Below are 27160 nucleotides of genomic sequence, written 5' to 3'. Positions count from 1 at the left end.
AAATAGCTGCATTAAAGATTACTTCAAAATGCAAATCACATTGTTTTATCTTTCTAGGGATCACTTTAAACGTAACCCTCTTGGTCTTTCCTGCTTGAGAGAGAGAGTTTAATCGGTCTTCTGGTCTGCTCTCTGCCCAAGTCTCCAATAAAGTTCATAACCTGCACAACAAATCCACAGAAACTAAGAGTCTACCTTTTGGTGCTTGTAGCTTGGGTAGTAAAGATCTAAACAGAATTTTGTTTGCCCTGTTTCGGGTAGGGGTAGTAGTTTAAAAAATGTATATCAAGACCAGTTCTGAAAGAAATTGTACTGATTTGTTAACTTGCCCTCCTGGGATTACCTAGGTTTTTTTTAAATCTGAAACGCCACCCCTCGCAAAAGTTTCAGCTGAATGTTTGAGTTATCAATGTTAACTGAAGCATGCCCGTTTCGTCAAAGGCTGCTAGCGGATTTGTTTGCTCAAGAGGCTTCCATGAGACACCTGTCCAGTGCTGATATCTGTGTTTTGGGTATAGGATCTGCCACATTGATGTGTGCTCTGGGTTCTAGCAGTCAATCTTTGTTTCAACCTTATTGGAAAAAGTGGTTACCCTGGTCATATTCAAGTCTATAATAAAATAAGGAGAAAATAATTGTTTCTTTACCTGGGTAGTCGGGGTGTTAAATGGTGCTATGGAATTTTGGTTGAATTATCTGAAGGCATTGCTCATTGGGTGCTTACTTATGGGATTAAAGTCAGATGGTGGTCCATTTACTTTGTAAAACAATGGGTTTATGCTATAGGAAAAAAGGTTTTAGTATTATAGGAAGAATGGCGCTCTGCTTAATAATGTTTGGTGGTTGTGATTGAAAAGTCTGGTATGGTGCTAACTGGGAAGGGGAAAACCCCTTATCTTGTGTAGAAAAATCCTACAACATAGTCATTTATCCAATGCCCGTGGACACATACATATTTACAACATATTATAAGAAGTCTCTTTGAGCAAAACTATATCTGAAACTTATCCTCATTGTTTCTTAGACACATACTTGTGTTCGTCCAAACGCCTAGTCTACTGCCGCTGCTTTGGTAGAACGTCATGAACCTCTGACGTACGTGTGTACTGGCGTGACTCATATTGCACACTCTTAAAATTTCAAGAGCGACCTGGTTTCTACGGACACTTTGTGACCCAGCACAGTGGTGCCGGGTTGGAATTATCACCGGCATTACGATCATTCCTCTCTATTCATCCACCGGACAGTTTACGATTGTAATCGTACAGCACCACCACATTTTTATCCATAGCCTCGCCTGTACCCTACTGGGTTGGAATTATCACCGGTTGAGGGATTACCCTATGCTTTGGCCCTTCCATACAGCCCTGAAGAGTCAGGAAACCACTGTTTCCCTGACGAAACACGTGTCTGCTGGCTGAGCTGTACAAACTATTAAAGAACTAAAGACATCAACCAAGAATTCTGTTCTGCTTTGCTCAGACACTTCATATATTATGTTGTAAATATTTGTGTGCATGGGAATTGGATAAATACTTTGTAAAACAACCCTTTAAATGACCATGTTTGTATGGGGACAGACACAACCAGGCCTTGTAGTGGCTTTACTAAGTTGGAGGATATCGAAAGTAGACTGTCATGTATTGCCAGAATGGAATTGCTGTGAGTCAACACCGCAGAATCATCTGAAGACTAGCAGTTGCATCTGAAATTAACTTGGACACTTACTACTCCAGAGATGTAAGGAATTTCAGCAGCAGAGAATTCATAACCCAGCTTTGAGGATTGAAGTAAAGCCTTTAAACCACAAAGGCCGAGGTGTTAAAAACCAGATACAGGAGATGTTCACGCTTGGGATTATTACTGGTGCCATCAAACATGCCATACAGAGGAACAATTAGATGAAAAACATACTGGGAATAAGGTGTTCATCCTGCAGTCTGATTTAAACAGACATGGGACAATTACAAACTCCCAATCAGTTTTGGGGGTGGTTCCAGCACTCCATGTATTGAGGGCCTGCACTATGTTGCCCAGCTATTGAGTCTTGCATGGTGGGTTGTTCCATCTGTCTCATCCTCCTTTTCCAAGCCGTAGTATCTTAGCCACGGCTGCCAAACCTTTCGAAACTTCTTGGGACACCCTCTGGCAGCGTATGTCTTTTTTTCAGCCCCCTTGTAGGGATCAATGTTAGCCCACCATTCTGCCATGGTTGGCATGTCTGCCCTTCCCTAGTATTTTGCAATGTCCCGTTTTGCCGCTATAAGGCCCAAGTTACTTAACATGAATTTGTACCTGGGTACATCAATGTCAGTGGGTATACCCAGGAGGATATAGTTAGGATCTATTAGGATCTGGGTCTTTAGTATATCATTCAGCTCTTGTATTCTATGTGACCAATATCTATTTTTCAATGTGCATTTCCAAAGGGTCTGTATGTAGGAACCATGATCTGTTTTACAACGTAGACAATCTGGTGTCTCTGCCCTGCCCATTGTGTAGTCTCGCTCTGTCATAGTAGACCCTATGCAGGATCTTAAACTGTACCAGTCGTAGCCTGAGTTTAATTGTAACCTCTCTTGGGTGCATCAGTGCTGCTTCCAAGTCAATAGCCTCCAGTGGGCCGGTTTCCTCCCATCTGCTTTTAAGGGTCATCAGCCTATCCGGTATAATCCTCATTGTCTTGTACATCCAGAAGACTGCCTTGGACAACACCTTCCTGCAATAGTCTCCCTTCAATGTCGTGAATTCGAGGATGCCTGCAAGGTCATGGGCTTTGTGTTCTCCATACATGCTGTAGCTGTATATATTTGTGTGTTTGACAGACTGTATTCTGCTTGCAGGTATGCAAAAGTAAGTAGATCCCCGTTCAGTATATCTCCTAGCATCGTGATCCCTACTGTGTCCCAGTTTCTAAAACCCTGTAGTTTTGCCAGCTTTGAGAGCCTTTTGCCTTCATACATCAGTGTAGACTTGGTTAGGTTTTTTTTGTCCCCACCCATTTGCCTTTCCACCTCTCTCCAGGCCTCAATTGTCCACTGTTGCTGGGAGTAACCCTCACTCCCACTCCCCCATATAGGTAGCAAAGATAGAAGTGTTTTTGAAATTGTAGCCTTCCCAGGGCATGGCTCTATCTAATCTAGATTAGGTGTGTAGCCCGATAATAGGCTTGAATATCAGACAGAGCTATACCTCCGTTATATTGACTGTGTTGTAATGTTTGCAGTGCCACACTCGTGTCCCCATCCCATACGAAAGTGTGTAGCTCGTCACTTATTGCCTTGAATACCATTTCTGAAATCGTGCAGTATATGTTCTGAAGTACGTATAAGTTTGGGAAGCGTGGCCATTTTATACATGGCCATCTTCCCCAGCAGCATCACAGGGAGACTTCTCCATCTGACCACGTTTCCTCTGAATTCTGCTAGAACACGCTTAATGTTGTGCATGAGGCAGTCTGCTGTAGTCGTGGAGATGTATAAACCTAGATATTTAAAGCCTTCTTTGGTAATGTGTAGACGCTCTGGTATTGCGCTTGGGTCTATGGGGCCTCCCACCAGGTCGAGACTTGATTGCTCCCAATTGATATATTACCCTGCATGTTTGCCATAGTCTTTTACTAACGAACGTCTGTGAGTGTCGTGCCCTGGTTGGTAACATAAAGCATTCTGGGCCCGATGTAGGTCGGTCGGTAACGGCCGAAAATCAGTATTTTCGGCCGTTACCGACCGGTATTAACAAAATGGTATGTAGGGCCACATATTTTACAGATTCGGTAAATTTACCGATCGGTAAATTTACCGAATCTGTAAAATACCGAATCGGTATTTTTACCTATTCGATATTTTTGATATGTAGGTGGGACTCTTCTGAGTCCCACATCCCTTACCGAATCTGTATTTTACCATCAAATATATTTGATGGTAAAATACCGATTCAGGTGTGCATGCACATGTGTGCATGCACACCTGTGCCATATGACGGGCAGTGCCACATGGCCCCTGAACCTTTTTTGGGGGTGCTAGAGGGTGTCAAAGTGACACCCCCTGCACCCTTGTCAAAATCGGTATTTACCGATTCGGTAAATACCGACCGGTAATGCCCCATTCATTCCTATGGGCTTCAAAGCCCATAGGAATGAATGGAGCATTACCGGTCGGTATTTACCGAATCGGTAAATACAGATATTTACCGATTCGGTAAAAAACACATCTGGATGGACCTACATGTCCACCCTTCATATTTACCGATTCTTAATTACCGAATCGGTAAAATTCGGTAATTAAGAATCGGTAAATAAGTTTTACCTACATCGGGCCCTTAATCCTTCATATAAGGATTCACTCAACTCTTAGCTTGCCATCGTCATCTTGGAAGCCTTTTAAGTCTGGATTAGTTGTAATCTGGCATGACAAAGGCTCCAGAACCAGTGCAAATGGCAGGGGGCAACCCGGTCTACTCACCCACTGTTGGATAGGGAAGTCTGCTGATTTGACCCATTGACTCTCACCTGTGCCCTGGGGTTCGTATATAAATGCTCCACCCATGCCCCGAATTCTGGTCCGAATCCTAACTTCACCAGGACCTGCCTCATAAACTGCCAATGGACTGTCAAAGGCCTTCTCGGCATCCGAGGAGAGGAGCAGCTGTGAGGTAGGCCTGTTTTGACTGTTTAGCCAATTAGCCAATGTGCACAAGTTGAGACATGTGGCTCGTCCAGAAATAAAGCCAGTCTGGTCTTGGTGAACCAGCGAGTTAATTACTGGTAGAAGCCTTGCCGCCGATATAGAGGCAAATATCTTGGTTTCAACATTTATTAGGGACATGGGACGGTAGGAACTGCATTATTCTGGGGATTTCATCTAATGTTGGTATAACTGCCACAGTGGCCTGTTGAAGATCTGGCGGTAGTGTCCCCTCTCGTGACGCCAAAAACATGTTTAGCAAGTGAAGGGGATAACACTTTTTTTCTTTTAAAATTCAGCTGGCAGCCCGTTTGGCCATAGGGTTTTCCCCTGATTTTTGTCTGGTGAGGGCTTCTTGCACTTCGTAAGGTCTGTCTCTAGGGCATCGCAGTCCTCCTGTCGTTAAGTGGGCATATCTGTCATTAAGATAGCATATAATTTGTCTCTTCTTCTAGTGGCCTAGCCCCGTATAGGTCCATGTAATAGCATGCAAAGGCTCCTAATATGGTGTGTGCGGTTGTCATATCCATCTTGTATGTGGTACACCAGCTCTCTTTCCATTCTTTCTGGCCCAACCAAGAAGTCGTCCCACCCTATCCCCTGCTACGTACAATCTATGGTGTGTGGCTTGTATTTGGGCCTATACTTCTCGTTCCCCCAGCACACAAAGTTCCCTCCGTGTGACTGCAAAAGGGTTGGAGCAATATGTGAAGTGACATTTCTTTCTAGATCCAAGCTTATCTTCTAAAGTTTCTATCTGTTGTGTCTTCCCTACGTTCATGTGTCCTGCAACCTGCCTCAGTACAGCCTTATAGGCCTCCCATAGAGTGGTAGCCGAGGACACCAAGCCCTTGTTTTCTCTGAACTATAGTGTAGTCTTTGCTCTTAATCCTATTACTGTCATGTCGTGGAACTCCAGGCATTAAATCTCCAGTCCTGGCGTTGCTTGGGCCTCGCTGCACCGTCTGCCATAGCAGTGAAAGATCAGAGATGCCCCATCGAGTTGACTTCACCTGCTGGGCAAGGAAGTAGTCCAATCTGGAGAAGACCCTGTGTGCCCCTGAGAAGAGAGTACGCCCAGTCTATTGGGTGCTGATGGCGCTTAAGGTCGGTCAACCCTAGTGATCTCTCAGTCTGCCGGACTTGGCGGACTTGGCGAACTGTTGCGTCCGTCTCATCCTCTATGCGGAGGAGCTCCCCTCAAGACCTGCTGCTATATGGAAATCCTTTTTGCAATATTTATGGTCAGTGTCTACAAACAAGCCCCCACAGACTAAGTGTACCTCATGATGTACAGAACACCAGCATGACAATATCAGATTCATCATCTTTATTATCACATGTCAGTGCATGATTTGTATTTGTTGCCACATGTTTTGAGTGTTCTACTGTTTTGTATGGGATTGTTGCTGATATTGTGCATTATACATGCTTAACTAAAATTTCAATAAAAAGACTTCAATTTGGGTCTATCAGGGTAAAAAATAAATACTCATCAAACAGAAAAAAAGTCTGCCAATGGTGTAGGGATTTGGGTTCCAGCTGCCATCTGCATGCAACCTAGCTGTGGGTCTGCACCGTCATTGAAGTACCCTCCAATGAGGTGTGGAGGAGCTGGAGTCAAGCAGTATCTTACCAACCGCTTCCATAGTGCGGGCCTGTAGGCGGGGCATAAACACTGACTAGTGTGTGTTCATGCCGTTGCCATGTCCCTTGAACGGCCACGCAGGACTCATTGAGGTCAAGGGAAAATCCACAACTTAAGCAAAAGATCTTCTTTGAGAGTGGGTGCAACTAACAGAACACAGTGGATGCATGAGGTTTGTACCTTCTTAATGGAGAAGTGGCTTGGTTCTGTGTCTGGATACATTATCTTGCATACTGCTGGTTGCTGCTGGCCTCCAGATGCAAAGCTATGTGGACCCCTAGGTGTAGCTACTTTGTAAAGAAGTGGAGAAATGCTCTGAGTGACCTAACAAAAGGTGAGTTGACAGCTGGTCCTGTCTAAAGTGACTATGCAAAGGTTATGGTTCGGCTGAGCTTTCCCAATGTATATGTAGTTATATCTATTAATATGCAGCCTGTTCAAAGTGGATCCAAGATTGGATTAACATTCTGTAACTCATTCTCATCTGAAATGAACTGTGCCAGCGTTGCTGACTTTTTTTGGTTACAATTTTATAAATTAAAGTAATTGCCTAGATCACTAGAATAAAACCAGTGGCCTATGTAGCTGTACTACATGAACATGCTGAATCTTTAAAGCCAATCTATTCAGCTTTGGGATAAATATTGTCCCCCTGCAAGGTGACTCCTCAATTTGGGTTTACCATATTTATAAAATCCTGGATTCTTCTTTCCTTGTTCTAGATTACACAGCTCCTATAACTGAGGGAGTATTTTTGAGCATCAATTTGCTGTTGTATTGATAGAACCACCGTGGAAGATTTTTGCAATTCCCTTGATGGAAGCAAAAACAAAGCCGCCTGCTCTTACGAAGGTTACAAATTATAACCAGATGAGGGGATGGAGATCTGAGAATTACAACTGGCTCCTGGCTGGGAATTTTTTGGCATGTTTCTCATGCCCGAACTTCATGCACACCATGTGAAAGTGGTGCCAAGGTCCCATGGGTGGCCGCCAGGATCTCAGTATTGAAGAAACCTATGTCCTATTCCTTTCAGGACTAGAGTATTTTTTATCGCTTTAATCCAAAATTAAAGTTTCTGAGAAACTGTAATTACTCAATTTTGATAATGCTAATTTCAACATTGACACCTTGCTGAGGTCACTATCCTAATCTAGAAATGTTGGCTTAAAATTTGCATTGTCAATGTCCTGCATACATTGCTCCTTTTCAACACTGCCGTTAGACATTTCAGTGGTAGTTTTTAATTTTAATTTTTTGTTTTGCATGACTTTGCTGACACGATCATTTTCGTGGCATACCTGCAGTGCCAAGTGATGTCCAGATTGTAGATGTGGTAAAACCGTGAAATCTACAACACTATATAATTGGTTCAGATGCAGCTGTGACTGGAAACCAGTTGTCGTCCACATGGCAGGCCTTATGATTTTCATTCTCCGACCCAGTTATGTGGCTACTGGGGCTGGACCACTCGGAGGTTCTAGCCGGCTGTTATGTCCGATATTTGCTGCACATGGAATTGATACAGAAGATCTCTTGAATCCCTCAGTAAATAAGTTGATTGGGGCACTATACCTGCCCCATGACGTTAGCCACCCCCCCCCCTGCACACACTCCACGTCACTTCATCAGTAGTGAGTGGCACAAGGATCGTGAAGGCATTAAGGACTTTGTTCCTCTGGTTTCCAAACAGATTGCAACCTTTACTGTGGCTGATGGTCTGGAGTCCACCACCCTTGGTAAAGTGTTTGCTTTTATGTTCTAGATGGTTGTACATTTAACAGCTCAGTTGGAAGTTAAAGAATTTAAAGGGTGCATATACATTTGCTTAAGGTGAGTTAAGGTTAATTGAAGTATGTCTGCAGTGAACTTTCAAAACGTTGTGTGTGAAGGGTCGTGGAGTCTTGGAATCTCACTAAATTGCTTGGTGACTTGACTTTCAAGGAGTACAAGTAACTCACATAGCCTCTGGTCACACGGGATGAAAATTAACATCCAAGCCTTAAAACCCATGCAGTGTTGGCATATTATGGTTCTGATCTGTCACTGTTGCAGCAGTAGATTGGTCTTGACTTACTCACTTATGTCGGTCTCAAGGGACCACAACTGTTAATGGAGTCCCCTAATCAAGCAAGCACTCTGCGTTACTTACAAAATCCCTCTGAGCCCCTTTCCTGCACCTTTTGATTGGTATAATATAAAGGAACTAAAATGTAATTGGCTTGTAGATGACTAGTGAGCTCAGCCTGGGGCCATACTTTTACCTTTTTGAAGGATCATACTGTAGGCGGGCAGCTCCAACACAGGAGATGACCATGAAACTGAAATCTGTGCTGGCGTCATTGTGCCGATTTTCTTGAGTTATAGGCTACTAAGTAGCATTAAAGCTGGTTACCTTGTAGGACTAATTTTTGAACAAATAATTGCCCATCTCAATGATTTCTTAAAATGCTGGCTTCACCAGATCAAGAATTAGATTCCTGGCAAGGCGCACTTGGACTTTCATTCTACTGAGGTGGGTAAATGAGTATTATAAAATTTTTAAACATGTTTACAGACCATAAACGAGTGTGGGATGAGGCGCTTTATTAAAAAATGTTATGCCACGCAATGTATTGTAGCCTTTTTGACCATTTGTCGGGTGTCTTTTGGAGCATACAGTCAAGCAAGTGAGTTGTGCCCATAAAAAATAAAGCAATATATACTGCTGTATTAACCGAATTCTCCAAGTGGAACCATGATGACTTTATGGACTGATTAGTCAATTTGTTGAATTCTGTCTCTGCTAATGTTTTTTTCACATGGGCTGTTTCTTGGCAGGAGCTCAGACGGCGCCGAGTGGAGGTATCCGTGGAGATCCGGAAAGCAAAGAAAGATGAGCAGATCTTGAAACGAAGAAATGTTACTAGTTTTGACGAAGATGAGTGCCTTTCTCCAGAGCAACAGAAAGCCGGGATTTCACTGGTGAGGGCAAGAGCAAAGCCTAAGCGGCACTGGGATATTGTCAGGGTGGCTCTTTCTATTGATTGGAGTTGGTGGTGCCCTAAAGTTGAAGCACCTAAATCTTATTACTTTCCTTATACTGGGTCATTACCTGGAGACAAAGGCCCCTTGCATAGGATCTTTAGTGCCCTTATTCTGAAGCTCCGCTTTAGGATTTTTCATTAACCGTGTCTGATCCTGTTCAGACAAACCACCAGGCAAGCAGGGGCTACTGCATCTTCTATGGGGCTGGGTTCACTTACCTCTATCCCAGGATCTATGCTACAATGGCTGTGCAGAACAGGGCATGTACAAATCCTTCACTGTGTTTCAGTGGTATCAATGGAGAGCAGTCACCAGCACCCCAGGAAGGTAGCGTGGAGGGGGCATCAAGCTCAAAACTTAATCACACAGCACTGTTCTAGTTGTCAAGTCCAGTGACTATCTGTTTTAAAATGAAGTACTTTAGTACACGCAGATGAAATGCTTCATACTACAAAATGCAGTTACACCTACCAATTTGTGCAGGGGCACTGTAACCTAGGTTCAAGGTCCTCTACCTTCCTCTCCATAGTTTTAAGATCTGGTACAGTGGATTTTCAGATTCAGTGCTACCCCATTTTAGAGTTCCTGTGCTCAGTTTCCCAGTTCTAGTGTGGGTCTCACCAATGTGAGTCTCCTTCCTGCCACTGGTGACAGTCTGGGCTCACAGCACACATCTGGTTCTCCATTCCAAAGGAAGAATCCCCTGGCTGTGAATGTCCTGTTCATGTAACCAGATGCAGAGGCTGTATACAAGTCTGAATAGCATTACTGCCAGTCTCTGGTCATTTGCAGGTCCTGTTCTGGGTGCAGTGGTCATGGGGCCACCAAAGGCCCTTCTGAGGGCAGCACTGTATCTCACTATTTGGGGTGATGGGACAGTAGCTTAGTCCACACAGGTATGGTCAGTTGTCAAAGCACACCAGTCTGCTTTATCCACACTTCAGGACTATGCCTTGAGGCTGGCTGCTTTCAGGGTTACTCACTAAAACGCATTGGCAGTGCCATCGTGAGGTCGTGTCAGGAAAGTATCAGCCACTCTACTCTTTCTGACCAGATGGTCTGGTGCCAGGTACTGCTGCTTGTCACTTGCTCATCACCTCCTGCAGCATCTGCACACTCGCTCGGTCTTGGGCTAAGCAACATTCTCCTCCAAGTGCTTCAGACCTGGAGACTGACCTTGATTCCAATCAGCCTTTAACTAGTCTCCTCGTCTTTGTGAAGCTGGATGCCAGCTTTGGTTGTCTAGCAGTCCTCTTGGTACTTTGCAGAGCATCCGTTCCTTCGCCAAAGAATTTAGAATTGGACCATGTGTCCGCATCTCCCATGTTAGCAGGGCTCATCACCCCTTTCACTATATTTGTACAATTAGTACCAGTTTGGTTAGCACTTTCATGTGCCTTTTTCAGACTCTGCTTTGGCAGAGTGATGCTCCTCTCACCAGTGTAATCCTTAGTTGAGCGCACTCTAGCCAAGTCACAATGGTGTGGACGTTATGCACCTGGCTATCAACAGCCACTCTGAACAGTGATCAGGAAGAGGGACTGGAGTGGCTTCACCTAAAGGACCCTTCACACCCTGAACAAGAGGCTGCAGTTCCACTTTACACCTGCTGAATACCACATTTCAGCACTCTTGGAGACAAATCGGCAGTTCCTTGCAGCAAAACGACCTAATCAGATTTCAAAAGTAGTTTTGTATCCTCTTCCTTTTTTCACTGTCTGTCTCATCCCTCCAGGTTTAGGAATATTAGCAATGCTCTGTTTGGGAAAACCTCACCTTCCCTTGGGCACCTTGACAGACTAGTAGATTCCCATAGTGAACCTGGTTCACTCATACAGTGTATGCACCATACATTCATGCATTTCATGTTGGCACTAGGACCAGAGCTAACTTGCATCAACCATTTCACTTGAGTGGGCCTGTAGGCCTTCACTCACAGATGAGGTCTTGTCACAACTAATTCACAAAATAGCGTAGTCTGTCTCTACCACTCCATGCTGAACCTGTGACTGGACAGCTCAAAGTCTAATAAATGAGGGCGTTTGTGCCCCGAAAGATCTGACCCATTAAGTCTTGCTCATGACCCGAGGCTGGCCCAGCTGTCGTGCACACACTAGATTAGTGCCAGGGTAAGGCCAGAATCCAAATCTGAGATTTCAGATACTTGCAGTTGTCTCATGGGTGGACCACACATCCGTACACTATGCACATACCCCATCCTCCATTATCAGATGCTTCTATCTGAAGAATTCTATTATCTGCACTCTTCATATTTCATCTAATGGGGCAGGTCCCATTGCTAGTACAAGATTATCTTCATAGAATTCTCCGCTGAAAGAAGTGGTTCAAATTGGAAGCGGTGGGATGATTCGAAAGGGACAGATTTGAGATGGAGTGGAGGGCTTCATGCCATATATAGCTTTGGAGGTTTGTGCAAAGTATAAACATGTGAATAGTTTAAACTAGTCTTTTTCTCACTATTAGACTATTTTCCAGAACTCTAGATGTTGGTCTCGGATATTGCAGTATGTACTGCGTTTATAAAGAAGTACCAAACGTGGTGCCCTTGTCTTTTGGGATCTCACAATAAAGAAGTATGACCTCTAAATGATCGTAGAATAGTTCCTTTTAACTTCAGTTGACATTAGTTATGGGTTGTTTGAGGCTTATAGTGCTGGTAGTTCGATCTGAAATGACAGTCAGTGTGCAGATTCAAGGTTTCATCACCCAATAAAATATTAAAGAAACGTGGAAATTAAATTGTGAAGATTCCAGGCTACTCAAGCTAGGTTTCCAAACTACAGGTTTTAAGCTGTAGTGATGTTGCTCATATTGCTGTTGGCTCCTATTGGGGTGGATGAATGCAAGTTGGAATGCTTACAAGAAATAGAATTGACAATAAAATCCTGTGGGATTTACAGTCCTGGAGGGTGAGGTATAGTGAAATGCCCAGTCTTGTGGTCTTCTGGCTTTCTATCAATCTCCCTCTATCAATTCTTTACAGATTGCACCGATGTCCTTGGAAGAAATTGTCCAAGGAATGAACACTAGTGACCCAGACCTTGAATTAAAGGCAACCCAGTCGGCAAGGTATTGATCGTTGCTCTTCCTGTGTTCAGCTTGTATTTAGTTTAAATGTTCTCATAGCTGCTTCTCCGAAATTAATGACACTTGGTTATGTCCTAAGTTAGTTTGCATATAACTTGACACTTGTGAAAATGATTTGGTCTTAGTCTTCTGTTTGAGGGCATTCAACCTACCCTCTAATAGCTGTTACAAGAACCTGCATTATGACTGTTTTTTAGGAACAGGTTTAAGACTGATTTGCATAGATTGGCTGAGTCTGAACTAGGGTGGGGAAGGGAGCTAAAGAACAATGATGGATTCAACCCAGATCTGTGACTGTGGTTGAGTGACATTTCAGCGCACCATCCATCTTGTTTGCTTTGGGGTTGTTTATCTGCCTGCTCTCTTTGCATAGTGGATCTCTTCTAGTTTCCACTGTTGACTGGCACGTTCCAATGCAGTGCTGCCAGACCAGTCAACCGGTATGGCTTAATTGAGAAGTAAATAGACTAAAGATTCATTTTGTTGCTAGTTAGACTGGAAATACCGCTATCTAAAACCTTCTCATCCAGGAAGACTGAAACCATGCAGGCAACGTGCAGAGTGCTCATCTGTGGTACCTTTAACATCTTCTGTTCATCCTTCCAGAAAGATGCTGTCGCGGGAGAGGAATCCGCCTCTTAACGAGATCATTGAGGCTGGCATGATCCCAAGGATGGTAGAGTTCTTGGCCCGCAATGAGAACAGTATGCTGCAGTTCGAGGCAGCCTGGGCCCTGACTAACATTGCTTCTGGGACCTCGGAGCAGACCAAGGCTGTGGTGGAAGGTGGTGCTATCCCAGCTTTTATTTCACTGCTCTCATCGCAACACCCGCACATTAGTGAGCAGGCGGTGTGGGCGCTAGGCAACATAGCAGGTAAGGGGAATTCTTTGACGTAAGGGCAGCATGTGTCCTAGGCTATTCAAATACATAGTAGTACCAAGGACCGGTTTTGTTTTTCCAATTTAAACTTTTATATACTAGTTCCAAAGTTATTCGTTAATTTGTGTAGTGTGCATGTGTTAAAAGAATGAACAGTTTGTGAATAAAAAGCAGTTCAAGCTGTTGGATGTTTCTTGTTGAACCAAATGGATACTGTGACAAAATAAGGTTATAACTTTAAATTAGCTTACATTATTTAATCCAAGTTTGTTCACGCCATTAAATCCATAGTGAATAAGTAACCTGCAATGCATGGACTCTTGGATAGCTTAGTTTTTACCTGTTTATCGTTGCAGGTGATGGCCCACTCTACAGAGATGCATTGATCAAATGTAATGTTATTCCACCACTTCTCTCCCTGGTGACGCCCCAGACACCAGTAAGTGACCTTTTGAAAATTGAGTGTTGATCATAGTGACTCTCTATCTGTGTACAATTGAGTTCTTGACCTATAAGTAGGTGGTATATAAACAAGCGAACTCCACACATTGCCTAGAGTTCTACAAAATGGCCCAGTTTATCCAATGTTAGCTTCCTGCCAAGATCTATTTAATGCCAGAGCCTGAACACTGGTATGTAAAATGGTTTGTAGCTCTCTAAGAAAGGAGGATCTCAGATGGGAGCCTTCGGCACAAGTCAAAAACCTTACAAGGTGATTCGAATTCTTCCCAAGGCTGTATAAAAATTCCTCTTCAAGAGATTGATGCAAATGCTTAGTTAAATTTGAGTGTCATGCACTCAGTTGTTGCTACAGCCTGTTGTAGCCACAGACATATTTCAACATTATCCAAGTTCATGCTATGAATTGTCAGGTGATGAGGCATGAAAGCATGTTGGAGTCATTGGTCAAGCTAATATCACTTAAATATCCCACTTATGTAAAAGTTTGTACATGCCAATTTCCATGAGTGGTTGATTAGCCAAATGTTCTACATTCCCACTGAAACTCATTGTTTTCTATAGATTCTGTATTTAGAACATTAAATTGAAATTGCTTGATGTAATTTAATGAAGGTGGCGTAATTGTATTGACTAACATGGCTTGTAGCTGAAATGCTTTGGGAAAGACCATGGAACTTGGGTTTTCAAAATGTTTTAAGTGGTTTAAACCATGTAGCCCGTTAAACGCTATCCCTTGGAGAATTCAGCCATTGATGTCAGGCAATCCAATTCCCTGTTTCTCTTTTGCTAAATCTTTGTGCGGGTCTGGTCGTTATCAACTGGATAAGCTTTTATCAAAGGCCCTCTTCTCTTCCTACCCCCCCCTCCTGCATCCACATTCTACTGGCTGAACCCTTATGGAGGATGGCTGCAGTTAGATGGGTTGCAGTGATTTTTTGCCTTTCTCTTACCCCAAATATTTTGAAGTGGAAACTCTGAAGCATGGTCTCTTTGGGCAAGTTCTTTATTTTAATCAGATTGTTTTCACCTGTACATGTGAGCAAGACTGACTCCTAGGTATCAACAATTTTACTTACTTTTTGTCAGCTATGTGGTGTCAGTAAGCCAGCCATTCCGATAGTTTGATGGCCTGGAAGCTCTTTGGCAAGTATTTTTGTAGAAGGGGAGAAGAATGAAGTGTTCCAAAGGACGCAATGTTCTGACCAGCTTGAGGACCCGGGGCTGCGTAAACCACCTTGCAAGTGGCTCTGAAAACAAATGTTTGCCTACTTTTTTTTTTTTTCTTTGGCTATTGTGGTGTTCCCAGTATTAAATATTGGGATAATATGGACTCTTCAGAAATGGATCTCTTTTTGAGTATATACCATACACCACTTTGTTTGGTCTCCAAGCATCTTTATTTTCAAATGCTCCATTTACTAGGAGTAACCAGTACAGCAGATTTTAAGCTTAAAATCCTCCTAAAATCTAGTAATATATAACATTGCACATGTTAAATTAAAGCACAACTAAATATCTGGAGTGCCTGTTCTAGTGAACTTTAAGCATTTCCTCTAATTGTAAAGCTTGTTTTTTTGGGGGGGATATATTTAGCTTACCACTTCACTTGGTCTAGAACGCAATTCGTTCACAACCAATTCTCACAGGGTTTGGCATCCAGTTTGAGTGATGGGGTACACCTACCATTACTGCGCCCTTCCTTAAACTGAAATGTTACGAGGAGCATTGATGGATTACATCAGTACAAATTAAACCATGCCCCCACACTTCAGTGGAAGATGTTACTTAGTAAGCATTAATCATATGAAAGTGATCATCTAGGTAGATAATGGAAATTGCTAGAACTTAACTGGCAGAATAAAGGCTGGACCGCTGTACTTTTTATTTTGGGTGGCGCTATTTGTTCCTTTGCACACAGGCACAGCTGTGGCATTTGCTTGATAGTGAGTGTCTTGCCTTGAATCTCCAAGGATTGATAATGAACAGCTACTAAGACCAATTTAGTTGACAATGGTGTCCATTGACTCAGTACTGACTTGCATTAGTTGGCATACGCGGAGGTAGGTGTGCAGGGAAGGGGGTGGAGCTGCAGCACCCCAACAAACACTGACGTTCAGAAGGTTAGTGGGCAATAACCAATGCCTTTAAATTTAATCTTGCAATGGGTCATGTCAGGCTGGGTCTTCTGACAAATGGCTGCTTATTCTTAACCTGGATATTGCATTTGAAGAAAGACATGTGGACCCCAAAGTGAGGATTTTGTAAAATGAACTGACAATTGAAGTGGAAGGGCAGGCTCCAGGATATTGCTCCTCTACTGACCCAAAACTTGAGCTGTATAAATATTTCAACTTTGAGTAGTTAGTTATGAAGTTCAAATAAAGCTCAAAGCACTATTTTGTAATTGGGTAGTTTTGGAAACCAATATTTCAATGGGTTCAAAACAAAGAACCTTTACTTTGTGATGCACCAGTAACTATTCATTGAAACGCGATTTCCACACATTTGTGCGCTGTATAGTGTTTTTAGTAAAACTTCATGGCTGCAAGAATTTAGGGACCATTTCATTACAATTGTGCAGTCGGTAAAGGAGTGTTCTTCCGCACCATGCTTTAGTAAGCTATTTGCAACAGTGCACTCCCAAATGCACCACTGGTTACATACCACACCCTTCCTACTTCCCTGTTGAATGGCTCATTTGCTATACTGTGAGTGTTATCAGTTTTATATCCATGGCTCAAATTGTTACAGCACCACTGTGGGTGTTACATTTGAACTGTACAGTTGCTGCTTCAAAACTGCAACCCGACTAGTCTAGCACCATTCCTAATAGTTGAAAAGGTACTGTGTGCAGGGAGTTAAGCTGACGCTTTGTGGTGGGTATGCTGGTCAAGTAATTAAAACTTACTATAGAAAAGGACAGGCAATGAGTGATATCCAAGCTCCCAGTGCTGATCTATCCTGGTTCAAGAAGCCACATGCTTTCTATGTATGATGTCTTGATGGAGAGTAGCAGGTGGTCCCCATTGTTTCTAAAATTTGACGTTTGTGTGAACTATGCAGGTGGATGAATAGATAGCTAGAAAGCGAAAATGATGGGACCCCCTCAAAAAGGTAAGTATAGGCCAGGGAACAGAGGGGAAGAAATAAACAGTAAGAGAAGTTCCCTCCTAGGCCACAGTTATTCCAAGTATGTATCGTATTCTTCATATAAAAGTGACAAATATGCACCAACCACATTTTTTTCAAAAATATATATTTATTTTTTTAGGTTATACTTTAAAGTATTAGCATTGCTCTCTCAAATACAGTACAAAATTCATTATTTGAAAACACAGGAAAAAGCTAAATCACAAAATCCATATAGCAAAAGTGAATTATTAACACAATATATACAACAAGAAAAAAGAATCACTATTTACAAAGACATTACACAAAAAAAAAAAATTTCGTATACAAAAATATGAAGATGAATAGATAGCATCAAGATTCAGGTCAATCATGCAAGGTGGGCTACAAGAGCTTCTCGAGGGACTGCTTGCCCAGTTGTGGTTTGATTCACTTTTTAGCCAAGTAGCATCGTAGAATTTGCCAGTGCTTCAGACATGAAGAGGTGAAACCATAAATTAGAACATTCTCCAATATTTTCTCTACATATTCCTTTGGAAATGTAGGTGGTTGAGCGAGTTCTAATGGTATTGCTCACTGGTCTGACATAAATTTCACTCTTCCTTAGTTTCACTCTTCCTTAGTTTCACAAGTCTTTCTATTACAGGTTGGCTTCCTGCGCAACATCACCTGGACACTGAGTAATCTTTGCAGGAATAAGAACCCTCATCCTCCAATGGAAGCCGTTCTTCAGATCCTGCCAGCGCTTATACAGCTGCTGCATCACGATGACAAGGATATTCTATCGGACACCTGCTGGGCAATGTCCTACCTAACAGATGGCTCAAATGACCGCATTGATGTTGTGGTGAACACTGGTATTGTGGAGAGACTCGTCCAGCTGATGGCCAGTGAAGAGTTAACAATTTTGGTATGTACAGGTGCTCCTTTAGCTATCAGATTAGGCAATTTCGTAATTACCATGATTGTTTTGTGCTTGAAATAACTTATTTTGGGTGGACTTGCTAGCTTGTGTCCTACTTTAGGGTGGACAACTTGACTGACCCAAGCTTTCCATTTCTCTAGTCAGTCACTGGGGAGACAGCCGTTTTCAGTTTCACATTCAAGATAGCTGTGGTTGGTTGTACAGGGTTTGCGTGGTTCTACAGGAGTTCGATGTGTTTTTTATTTTTTTTTAAATTTTTTTTTAGGGGAGCAGGGGGGGGGCAGATCTCACTTACCACCTGTATGTGTTTGACAAATGGCACCTTACCATGGTGCTGTGCCCACTGATTGCTCTTCTAGACACATTGAGCAGGAGCTCCTTGGTCTGTCAGACCAGAGGTGAAGGCAACCAATTTTTTTTGTTTCATGTTTCTGGTGCGAGAACTCTCATCTTGGCTGATCCATGGTTCACTTGCATAGAGGTTTGTTTGGATTGGGTAATTTAACATCTATCCTGATTTCAGTCCCTTAAAATGGATAGCTGATCAGTAGGCGCACCTATATATTCCCTTCATCAGGGGCAGTTCTGAATACTTTAATGTACTTTGATTCTTGGCTCCTAAACAAAGTATCCTTAGCTTAAACATCTTCCAAAGAGTAATTTCCTTGCCTCAAAGGACTGCAAAATGCAAGCCTATTTCTACTTTAAGTTTTTGCTTGGGTGTTGGAACTTCAAATGCGATTCCTACACTGATCTTTCCATTCGGGCCTGTCTGTGCTTTGCCTTTTTAGTTTAATCATGGTTGTGTAGATGCAGACATGGGTCTATCTTGGTGTACCAATTGAGGTAGATCCTTAAAGTAGGTGTGGTAAAGTCTTTCTATTATCTTGCTTTTGTTCAGATGGTTACCCCAGAGTTAACAAGAACTAGGCTTGGTGCACCACACAGAGCATCCATGCTGCTCAGCAAATGTTCCATTATAAAAACACCACCACCTGCATTGCTGTCAATCCGCCATGCTTTTCTCAGCCTGCCATGCAGCTTTGTCTCCTGATAAATTGGCTATTCTAAATTCAGGCAGGTATTGAAAGCACAACTGTAGATGGACTGATTGTCATTACTTTCAAAGTCTTTCCCTTCATGTTCTCACATGCCACCCCACCACATAGACCCCCACCTGTTGATACAGGATTTTCTGTTAATGTTTTTGCCTTCACCAGGGTGCTTTCTAGCACAATCATGGGTGAATTCCTTTTATTTAACATTTTGCTTTGATTTCTTTAGATTGTATTTAACATAATATTCATTTAAGGAGTAGATTAACTGTGTTGGTGCCACTAGCCCTGGTCGATCACCAACCTACTCTGTAATTAACTTCAAAGTGAAGTGCTGGTTAATGGAAAAGTTTGCGATGGATCCATTGTGTTTTTAAATAGTTTAGTCACACTACGGAGTGTAAGGATATCCTGTATCTCATTGCTTATATACAACTTTTTGGCACTTAAAAATTGAGCACCTTTGTCAACCTAAATTTTGTCTGTTTCTAGACTCCAGCTCTGCGTACAATTGGGAACATTGTCACTGGAACAGATGTCCAAACACAAGTGGCCATCAACTGCGGCGTCTTGTCCGTCTTGCCGCAACTGCTGCGCCACCGCAAGCAGAGTATCCAGAAGGAAGCAGCATGGGCGTTGAGTAATATTGCCGCAGGGCCCTCACAGCAGATACAACAGATGATCACCTGTGGCCTGCTCCCGCCACTAGTGGAGGTTCTGAGCAAGGTAACGTTGCACATCTCATCTTAGTTTGTGATGAGTACTGGCAGGTGCCTGCCTCCCTGGTGACCTGAAAATAACACTTTCATACCTGAATGAACTATAATGTTGAAGGCTGACTATCCTGTAAGGATTTGTATTACAAAGACCACTTTTCTGGCTATTGTAAATTAATTGCCATTTATTGATAAAGTTTCAGTGTTGGAGGTAATTGTGTGCATAAAGTGTTAATGCAGTTCACTTAATCCGACTCATCTGATTCTGTCGTGGAAACAGTCGAACACACACAAGGTGGATAGGAGTCTTAAATTGCTGCTTAGAAGGCTCGTTTACCATTAGTTTTTTTAGTATCCCATGGATGGGATTATGGTACTGCATGAAACTGTACTGTAGGTAGCTCTATGCACCTTCACTTCATCTTTGTTCTGATTACTGGCAAAATGGTGTTTACAGGAACTTTAGTGCAACAGGGTAAATTTAGTTCTGCATCTAGAGAAACAAGATCCCTCTTGTCTAAACTAATTTCTTTGCCATAACCTACTTCAAGTGAATGGATGCTGTTGAAGTAGTATTGTCTGGTTGCCTGCATCTTTCTAATCGCCCCAATGACTTCCAGCAATGCAAGTTATGTTCTGTTTGACTGTAGATAAACAATCTGTAAAGTATCTTCCTTACTTTTCTGGGTGACAGTTTAACCGTAACATTTTGTGGGTTGCAATTTCTCTAGCTGCAATATTGCTTTGTCAGTAGCTGCCAATGTAACTTTCTCAACTTCCTCCTTAAAATTAGCATTGCCAGTATCCAACTTAAGTGGACAAAGGGTGAGCACTAGTACTTGGATTTTAACCACATTCAGGCTCTCCCATCCTACTGAAGAAAAGTGCTAATCAAATATTTGATCAGGTGGACACGCTGCCACACCTTGACCCTTCTGAAATGGAATAGTTCCTCTTAGGCTGGGGAGTAGTTTCCACGTTTCTTAAAGAGGTATTCCTTCTGCCTTACATGTGGACTTGTCCTACAGTCTAAATTGTAATATAGAATCCTTTTATCTAGAAAAGACACCATGGTTGGATAACCTGCTTTAGAACGTAAGCTTGCTGCGTGCCTTCTGCTTATAACAAAAGGGCACCATGTGGCTCTAAGGTTGCCTGATTAACTGGTTACGTCTACGGTGGGTGAGATCTCTAGTAAAAACATCCGATGAAGAGCTGAAATCTTGTGCTTTGTAACTGGAAGCCCATGGGTTCTGCTCTAGCAGCTATCGAAGGCTGGATCACCCCTAGGCAGCCTCTCCATTTGCTAGCTTGGCTCTCAAACACTTGCCTGAGTTTACTAAGCTCATGTTTCTTTTCAGATGGTCTGGGCAATTTGAGGGTTACTCTGTATCTAGAGCCACATTGGGTTTGAGGCAGAAGCGAGGACATCTGAGGGATGGGAATTGCTGTATATTGTAATAACTGTACTACAGATTATTTTTAATAGAATCGGATATTACATTCCGGTTTTGAAAATGGAGCAGTATATGGTTATTTGGGATTTATAATTCAATGGCTTAGTGTACCAAATTTCAGTCTTTTCTTTGTCTGTTTAGAGTTGTGCACCATTAATTATCTAGTTTATACTGTACAACAGTACAATGCTACAAATTTAACTTTTGAACCATTACGTAAGTACAACAGGTTTTTGATCACCTTTTTAGTTGCTTTTATAGGAGAAATGCTAACGCATATATTAGCTTGTTTAATGAGCGCAAACTGTTTAAGGAGATTTTGTGGCCTGGGGTGGATGCGTCTGGCATCAGTCGTTGAAGTGTTTTCACTAAACCTTGCAATTGTCTGTTCTCAATCACAGGGTGACTTCAAAGCTCAGAAAGAGGCTGTGTGGGCTGTCACAAACTACACCAGCGGTGGGACTGTGGAACAAGTGGTTCAGCTGGTCCAGTGTGGAGTGATGGCTCCTTTACTAAACCTGCTCACTTCTAAGGACAGCAAAGTCATCTTGGTTATTCTTGATGCCATCTCTAACATCTTCATGGTGAGCGCTCTGCGATGCAATTATTGAAGCCAGTATGAATGCTGGCATTGGCCTTCAAGGACTGGTCTCCACTTTATATTCTGCAGTGCTCCAATACACTCTCTCTGGTAGGGCAGCGCTATAAAGTGTAGGTAACCTTACAAGTAAATACATTTTTAGTCTGAAGCTTTAGAGTGGGGGCTATTGGAAAATTGGATGATGTGAATAAAAGGCACTGTGCAGTGCAAAATATTGTGGATCTTGTGAAGGGTGCCAATCTTTGTTTTCCATGAAGCCATGTAAGAATGTTTAGGTAGTTTTATATCCATGGTGGTTAGTAAGGGGCACAGTTTACTGAAGTCCTTGGTCAAGGCTGCTTTGATGTACCATCGTGGCTAGTGTGGTCTGGGCATGGCCGACTTACAGGAGATTTGTTTTGGACATTGGTACTGAGCACAATTGAGATTTTGACTATTGGCCTGCATAGGTTACACTTGTCTAATTGACCTACCAACTTGTCGAGAGCAACTGTTTGTCTAGTAATTGGCCTATACTGCCTCTTCATCAGCCCACCTTATTTTAATTTCAGTTTTGTCAAGTACAGACTTGTTTCACAGAATATAGATCAATGGCCACTCTATGGGCTCCATATTTTATACACTTACCAAAATTGCTCTTCTGCACTGCATAAAGTAGATTACTTCATGCCATCTTCTACGCGTGTAACTTGTCAAAGCTGAAATGCTGACCTTGTGGGTTTTTTCTAATCCTTTAAAGCATAGGGTTTAATTTGAAGGGTTGCTCTTGTATTACCGTAACTTGCATCTGTTTTTATGGGATGGTTGGTATTGGTGAAATCAAGTTACGAAACCTTTACTGCTGCTGTAGGTTTGTACTATACAGAATAGATTAGTGATGCTGTTTCTTTAAAACTCACTTCTTTTCTCAATAGGCAGCAGAGAAGCTGGGAGAAGTGGAGAAGCTGTGTTTCTTGGTGGAAGAACTTGGTGGCTTGGAAAGCATCGAAGCACTACAAACCCATGACAACCACATGGTGTATCGCGCTGCTTTGGCACTGATTGAGAAATATTTCTCTTCAGAGGTAGGACTCCTGTTTGTGGTGTTGTAACTTTAAGACCACTTATCTAGTAAGTGTAGAAGGTCATTGAAACAGTTTTCCCTACATGTTGTAGCCATGTGTAGCCAAGAAAATAAGTACAGAAAAGTAGCAGACACAACTGTTACCTGTAAGCGAAGGAGGGTTGAAGCCGGGGGGGTGGGTGGCGAAGGAGGGTTAAAGCCTAACTGTCAACATGTAGAAAGTCACACTGCCACTGTGTAATATCGTCCATTAAATTAAATGTGATCGTAAGTTATTGCTGGTGAAAATTAGCAAACCTGATTTGGTAAGATCCACTTTCTCTGCTGGTAGTCTACATCAGTTTCTCCAAGCCTACCGGCAAATACTTTAATTCGTAAAAAAGAATTGAGTCAGTCTATACGTGTCTGCTGAAAATAAAAACGTCAATTTGCTTTGACAATCACTGTAAATCTCAACTTCAGAATGAGTCGTAGTTTTGCAGAGCTAGAGTTCAAACATTCCCCCTCCTTGGCTTACGAGGCTTAGAAGGCCTTTCATTTGATTCTCAACACCCAGGACATATTAAGTAGGTACAATTACACTCTTGATAGAGTGAATAATTTGTCAAAGTGGCTAACTTCGTGTGGGCTTATCTTTTTCAATAGATAATGAGTCCTTGCACACTGATTTGAATTTAAGGGTTTTTAATATTAGTGATGGGTGATTGGAAAAAGGTGCCATGGCCCATACCGCGCACTATAGACAAAATTTAATCTAATTCAAAGGGCCTTGTGGGAGTTCTCCTGGCCAGAGGAATGCCTCTTATCAGCAGTGGGATGCTAAAACCCAAAAAGCTGACTGGACAATCTAGCAATGAAACACTTAATGTTCTCAAACTGGAGGTTTGAGATGCAAGCTTTGTTTTGCTGTGAAAGGCTTTACTTGGCATTTTGATAGATTCTGAAATGGTATCTGGGCTGCAATTAATTTTGGTGCACTTGGTCCTACTCCTAAAGTCCAACCTGTGGTAATACCTTCAAATCTTTAAATATTTTTATCTATTTTTTTTAGAGGAAATATTTCACTTGGAAGCTTGTGCTTACAGTTGGTTGGCTCTCCTTTAGTTCTCGGAAAAGGAGACAGTCTGCAGATAAGTGATAGCTTAATGTGGCATGAACTGCTTTTCACTCCATTGGTAGCTATAAAGCCCAGGAGTTTTGAGACCCTGGTTGTATGAATGGCTTGCAGTGTTAACACAAAACTGAAGTAAATCTCATTTTAAAAAGTAACCTAATTTTGCAATAAGTTTTGCCAACACTTACAGAGCACACTGGGCATGTGGAACTTAGTACTGCTGGAACCAGAGGGCAAGTTCTTACGAGGTGCAAAGTTAAGTACAGAAGTGACTAATAGGCTGTACATAATTTACCGCCCTTAAATGAGAGAAGTGCTGTACGACCTATTGGGCATGGATTAAGCTGCTTGTTTTTATACTGCAGTATGCAAAGATTTCTGAGTGCTTCAAAGTAAGTATCTGACGTAATGAGCACCCAGCACTTTTCTGGAGGGTTATCAATTGTGTTTGATCTCTGGTGGCAGATTACGCTTGTTGAATTTGTTTATTAAATCTAGATCATCTTGACAAAGTGTGAAAATATTTAAACTGTTTAATTTTTATATGGTCTTTGTAGGCACTTGTCAAATTTTATATCTATTTGCCTTTTTGTTTAAGTTGCTCAAATCCCAAAACCGACAATTCCAGAGTACTAAAATCAAACTTTTTCCATGCAGGAGGATGAGGATGGCGTTGCGCTAGAGCCAGAGGCTGGTGAGGAAGGCTATACCTTCAAGTTTTCCAGTGAAGCTAAAGGTTCCTTTAACTTCTAAACTGGACAGGAATTGGAACTTGGAACTTTCATGGAAAGGATTGTAACGAAAGCGAATCTGCTTGCGGAGCACTCTGCACTTTGAATTTCTTGTCATAGCACTTGGAGATGAGACTTTTGTTCTCTCATAAATTAATAAAGGTGGTTTTGCATAATCGTGTTATTATTTTGTTAGGAGGGCATAGAAGATAATAAAACGAAGATTTATTTTCCTCATAGAAAAACAGTTGTGGTTGCCCCAACACCTACCTAGCAAAGCCTGTGTGGAATGAAAATTAGACCTCATACTATCACTCTGGTATGCTGCTTTCTTATCCTGCGTACCTTTAATTACATTACTCTTCCAATCTGCTTCCAACTTCCCCCCACTCTTAAAGTCTTTGTATTGGGAAGCTGTAGCACTTTCCTGTGTTATAAACCACTTCCATTATCCAAGAATCCACATTCTGTTTCCTAAATTGTAGAACCCAACGTTATTACTGTCTACTGAACAAAGTACCTCCAATTCAAAGCATTATTGCGGATGCCAGATTAGTGTGCATCTTGTATCCATTGGAAGGTTCTTGTCTTTTGTACTTCACCCAAAAAAATCCATCATATTGACAATTTGATTCTAGCATCATGTGACCCATTCTGCAGACTTGCATAATTCTATACAAATTCAGAGGAGTTGGCATAATGGCTAGAGCGGTCAACCTCGAAACTGGGGAACCGGGTTTTAGTCTCTGATGCTGAACAGCCTGTGATTCTGGTCAAATCACGTAATCTCCCCGTGCCTAACAAACGAATGTTGCATGCAACGCTATGTAAAGCGCTCTGATACCAGATACCATCGGTGAAGTTTGCACTACATAAAACTGTTAAAAAATCCCTTCACCATTGTGAGGTTAAGAGCCCATATGTATAGATGAGTCTTCATGGTACTTAAAATAACCTGCTTCTTCACCAATGTGCCCAATCGAGATCTGAATCGACTACCAGTGCTCCACTCTTGACCATTTACTTTACCCAAAGCAAGAGTATTCTGTCTCTATGCAGGTCACGTTTCCATGGTTGTAGGATGGTAACCACTCATTAGTATTGGTTTCGACTGCTCAACCAGCCCCTGGTATTGACAAATATTTGTCAGACAAGCCCAGAACTGGGGTGCAAGATAAACACTTCAGTGTTGCCATGATCTGTATTTCTCATACTTTGGATTAGACATCATATAGCCCTTAACTCTACCTCCCCCCCCTCCCAATGGGGGGGGGGGGTTCCCCCTCTAGTCAACCCATGTAGATTGTTAACTTCCCTGTGCCCCAACTTCAGCTAGTGAAAGGGCCTCTGTTCCTCCTATCACTCCAGGGGTCTCAAACAGATCATTGTATAAATTATTTGAAACTCCCTGAAGTGTCGGATGGCATGGTAGTAGTGTGCCAACCGTGGCTCGTGCAGGTAACCACAGTTTTTTCAGACAAGGGGTGAATTATGTATTTTTCCCCTCATGGTAGTCTGTCTAATCCCTGCCCCAACGCTCTTACCTGCATAGGCCGTGGCTCACTACTCCAGTTCTCACATCAACTCCAGTAAAGTCCTCCAGCGTAGTGGGAGCATTCAGAAGATTACCTTTAGGTGGTAATCTCGATTAACCCCTCCCCCGTCCTTGTTACTCTGCATATCCATGTCCCTGGGTGAATGGAATCTTTCTATTTTCTGTATAGAATATCTAATTGTCTTCCTTTTCTTAGTCATACCCTTCTGACTTCTTGTGGAAGTATCCACCTTACCCTCCTTCATAGCCCTGCCTGGGACACCACTGGAAACTGGCACCTTACGATATGAGACGGGTAAACTGCTGAGAATTGCTGGCTCCCACTTCCAACTCCTACCCCATCCTAACACGGAGCTGATACATTTCCTTTCCCATCTTTTTCAGTGCACTTTTTAATTCTCCCTTTTTAAACACTGGGTAAAACCTAGTTGGAGTTTTTTTCCAGAGGATCCCTGGTCTGAATCCCCAAAAAGCATATTGAAACATAGCTCTTTGTCAAAATTGCAAGCGTTGTCTTGGAGGCAACTGATTTAGTGGTATACCAGTTTCAACAAAAGCATCTCTAGACACCACCCCCCACTAAAGGCACAATCCTTTGACATTTTTCCACACAATTATCCTTAAAGGAATTGTGTATTTTGGCATGGAAAGGCTAATATTGTTTGCATTCTGTAATTCAAACAGAATTGCAGACATTTCGAATGCGTTATTGGAACTTGACACTAGTTTCCAATAAACACAAAATAGAAAATCGGATCTTTTCGATGGGGAAAGCAATAAATGGATCAAACGAGGCACCCTCACCTCGTTGACACTCAACTGCATGCTCGAAATTAATGTCCTGACCGAACTCAGAAGGCAAACCCTCATAGGGAGTATGCCTCCAATATAGGAGGCAGAGATGGACGCCGGGAGGGGGAATTGAGGAAGCTCCCTTTTGTCTGTTTTTAAGCAAGGGGGTCATGAATGGGGAGGGACCCCCAACTCTTCATATGCCAATCAA

At 42.4% G+C, this 27160-nt stretch overlaps 1 protein-coding gene across 2 annotated transcripts in view; it reads left to right on the top strand.

The window, feature by feature from the left end:
• The window catches only part of LOC144786096 (importin subunit alpha-5-like), a 131776-nt gene extending 106998 nt beyond the window's left edge, over positions 1–24778 (top strand). For both annotated transcript variants that reach the window (XM_078665050.1, XM_078665049.1), the window contains exons 3-11: positions 9154–9297; positions 12365–12450; positions 13075–13343; positions 13706–13788; positions 17587–17850; positions 19413–19646; positions 21495–21677; positions 22609–22758; positions 24529–24778. In XM_078665050.1, the coding sequence (XP_078521176.1) occupies positions 9154–9297; positions 12365–12450; positions 13075–13343; positions 13706–13788; positions 17587–17850; positions 19413–19646; positions 21495–21677; positions 22609–22758; positions 24529–24624 (1509 nt within the window). In that variant the 3' untranslated portion in view covers positions 24625–24778. The remainder of the gene's footprint in view (positions 1–9153; positions 9298–12364; positions 12451–13074; positions 13344–13705; positions 13789–17586; positions 17851–19412; positions 19647–21494; positions 21678–22608; positions 22759–24528) is intronic.
• Positions 24779–27160: the final 2382 nt, after the last annotated feature.

Source organism: Lissotriton helveticus, chromosome 10 (genome assembly GCF_964261635.1).
Source record: "Lissotriton helveticus chromosome 10, aLisHel1.1, whole genome shotgun sequence".
NCBI lineage: Eukaryota > Metazoa > Chordata > Amphibia > Caudata > Salamandridae > Lissotriton > Lissotriton helveticus.
Note: the sequence above shows the minus strand (reverse complement) of the source record. Positions and strands in the feature narration are given on the sequence as shown.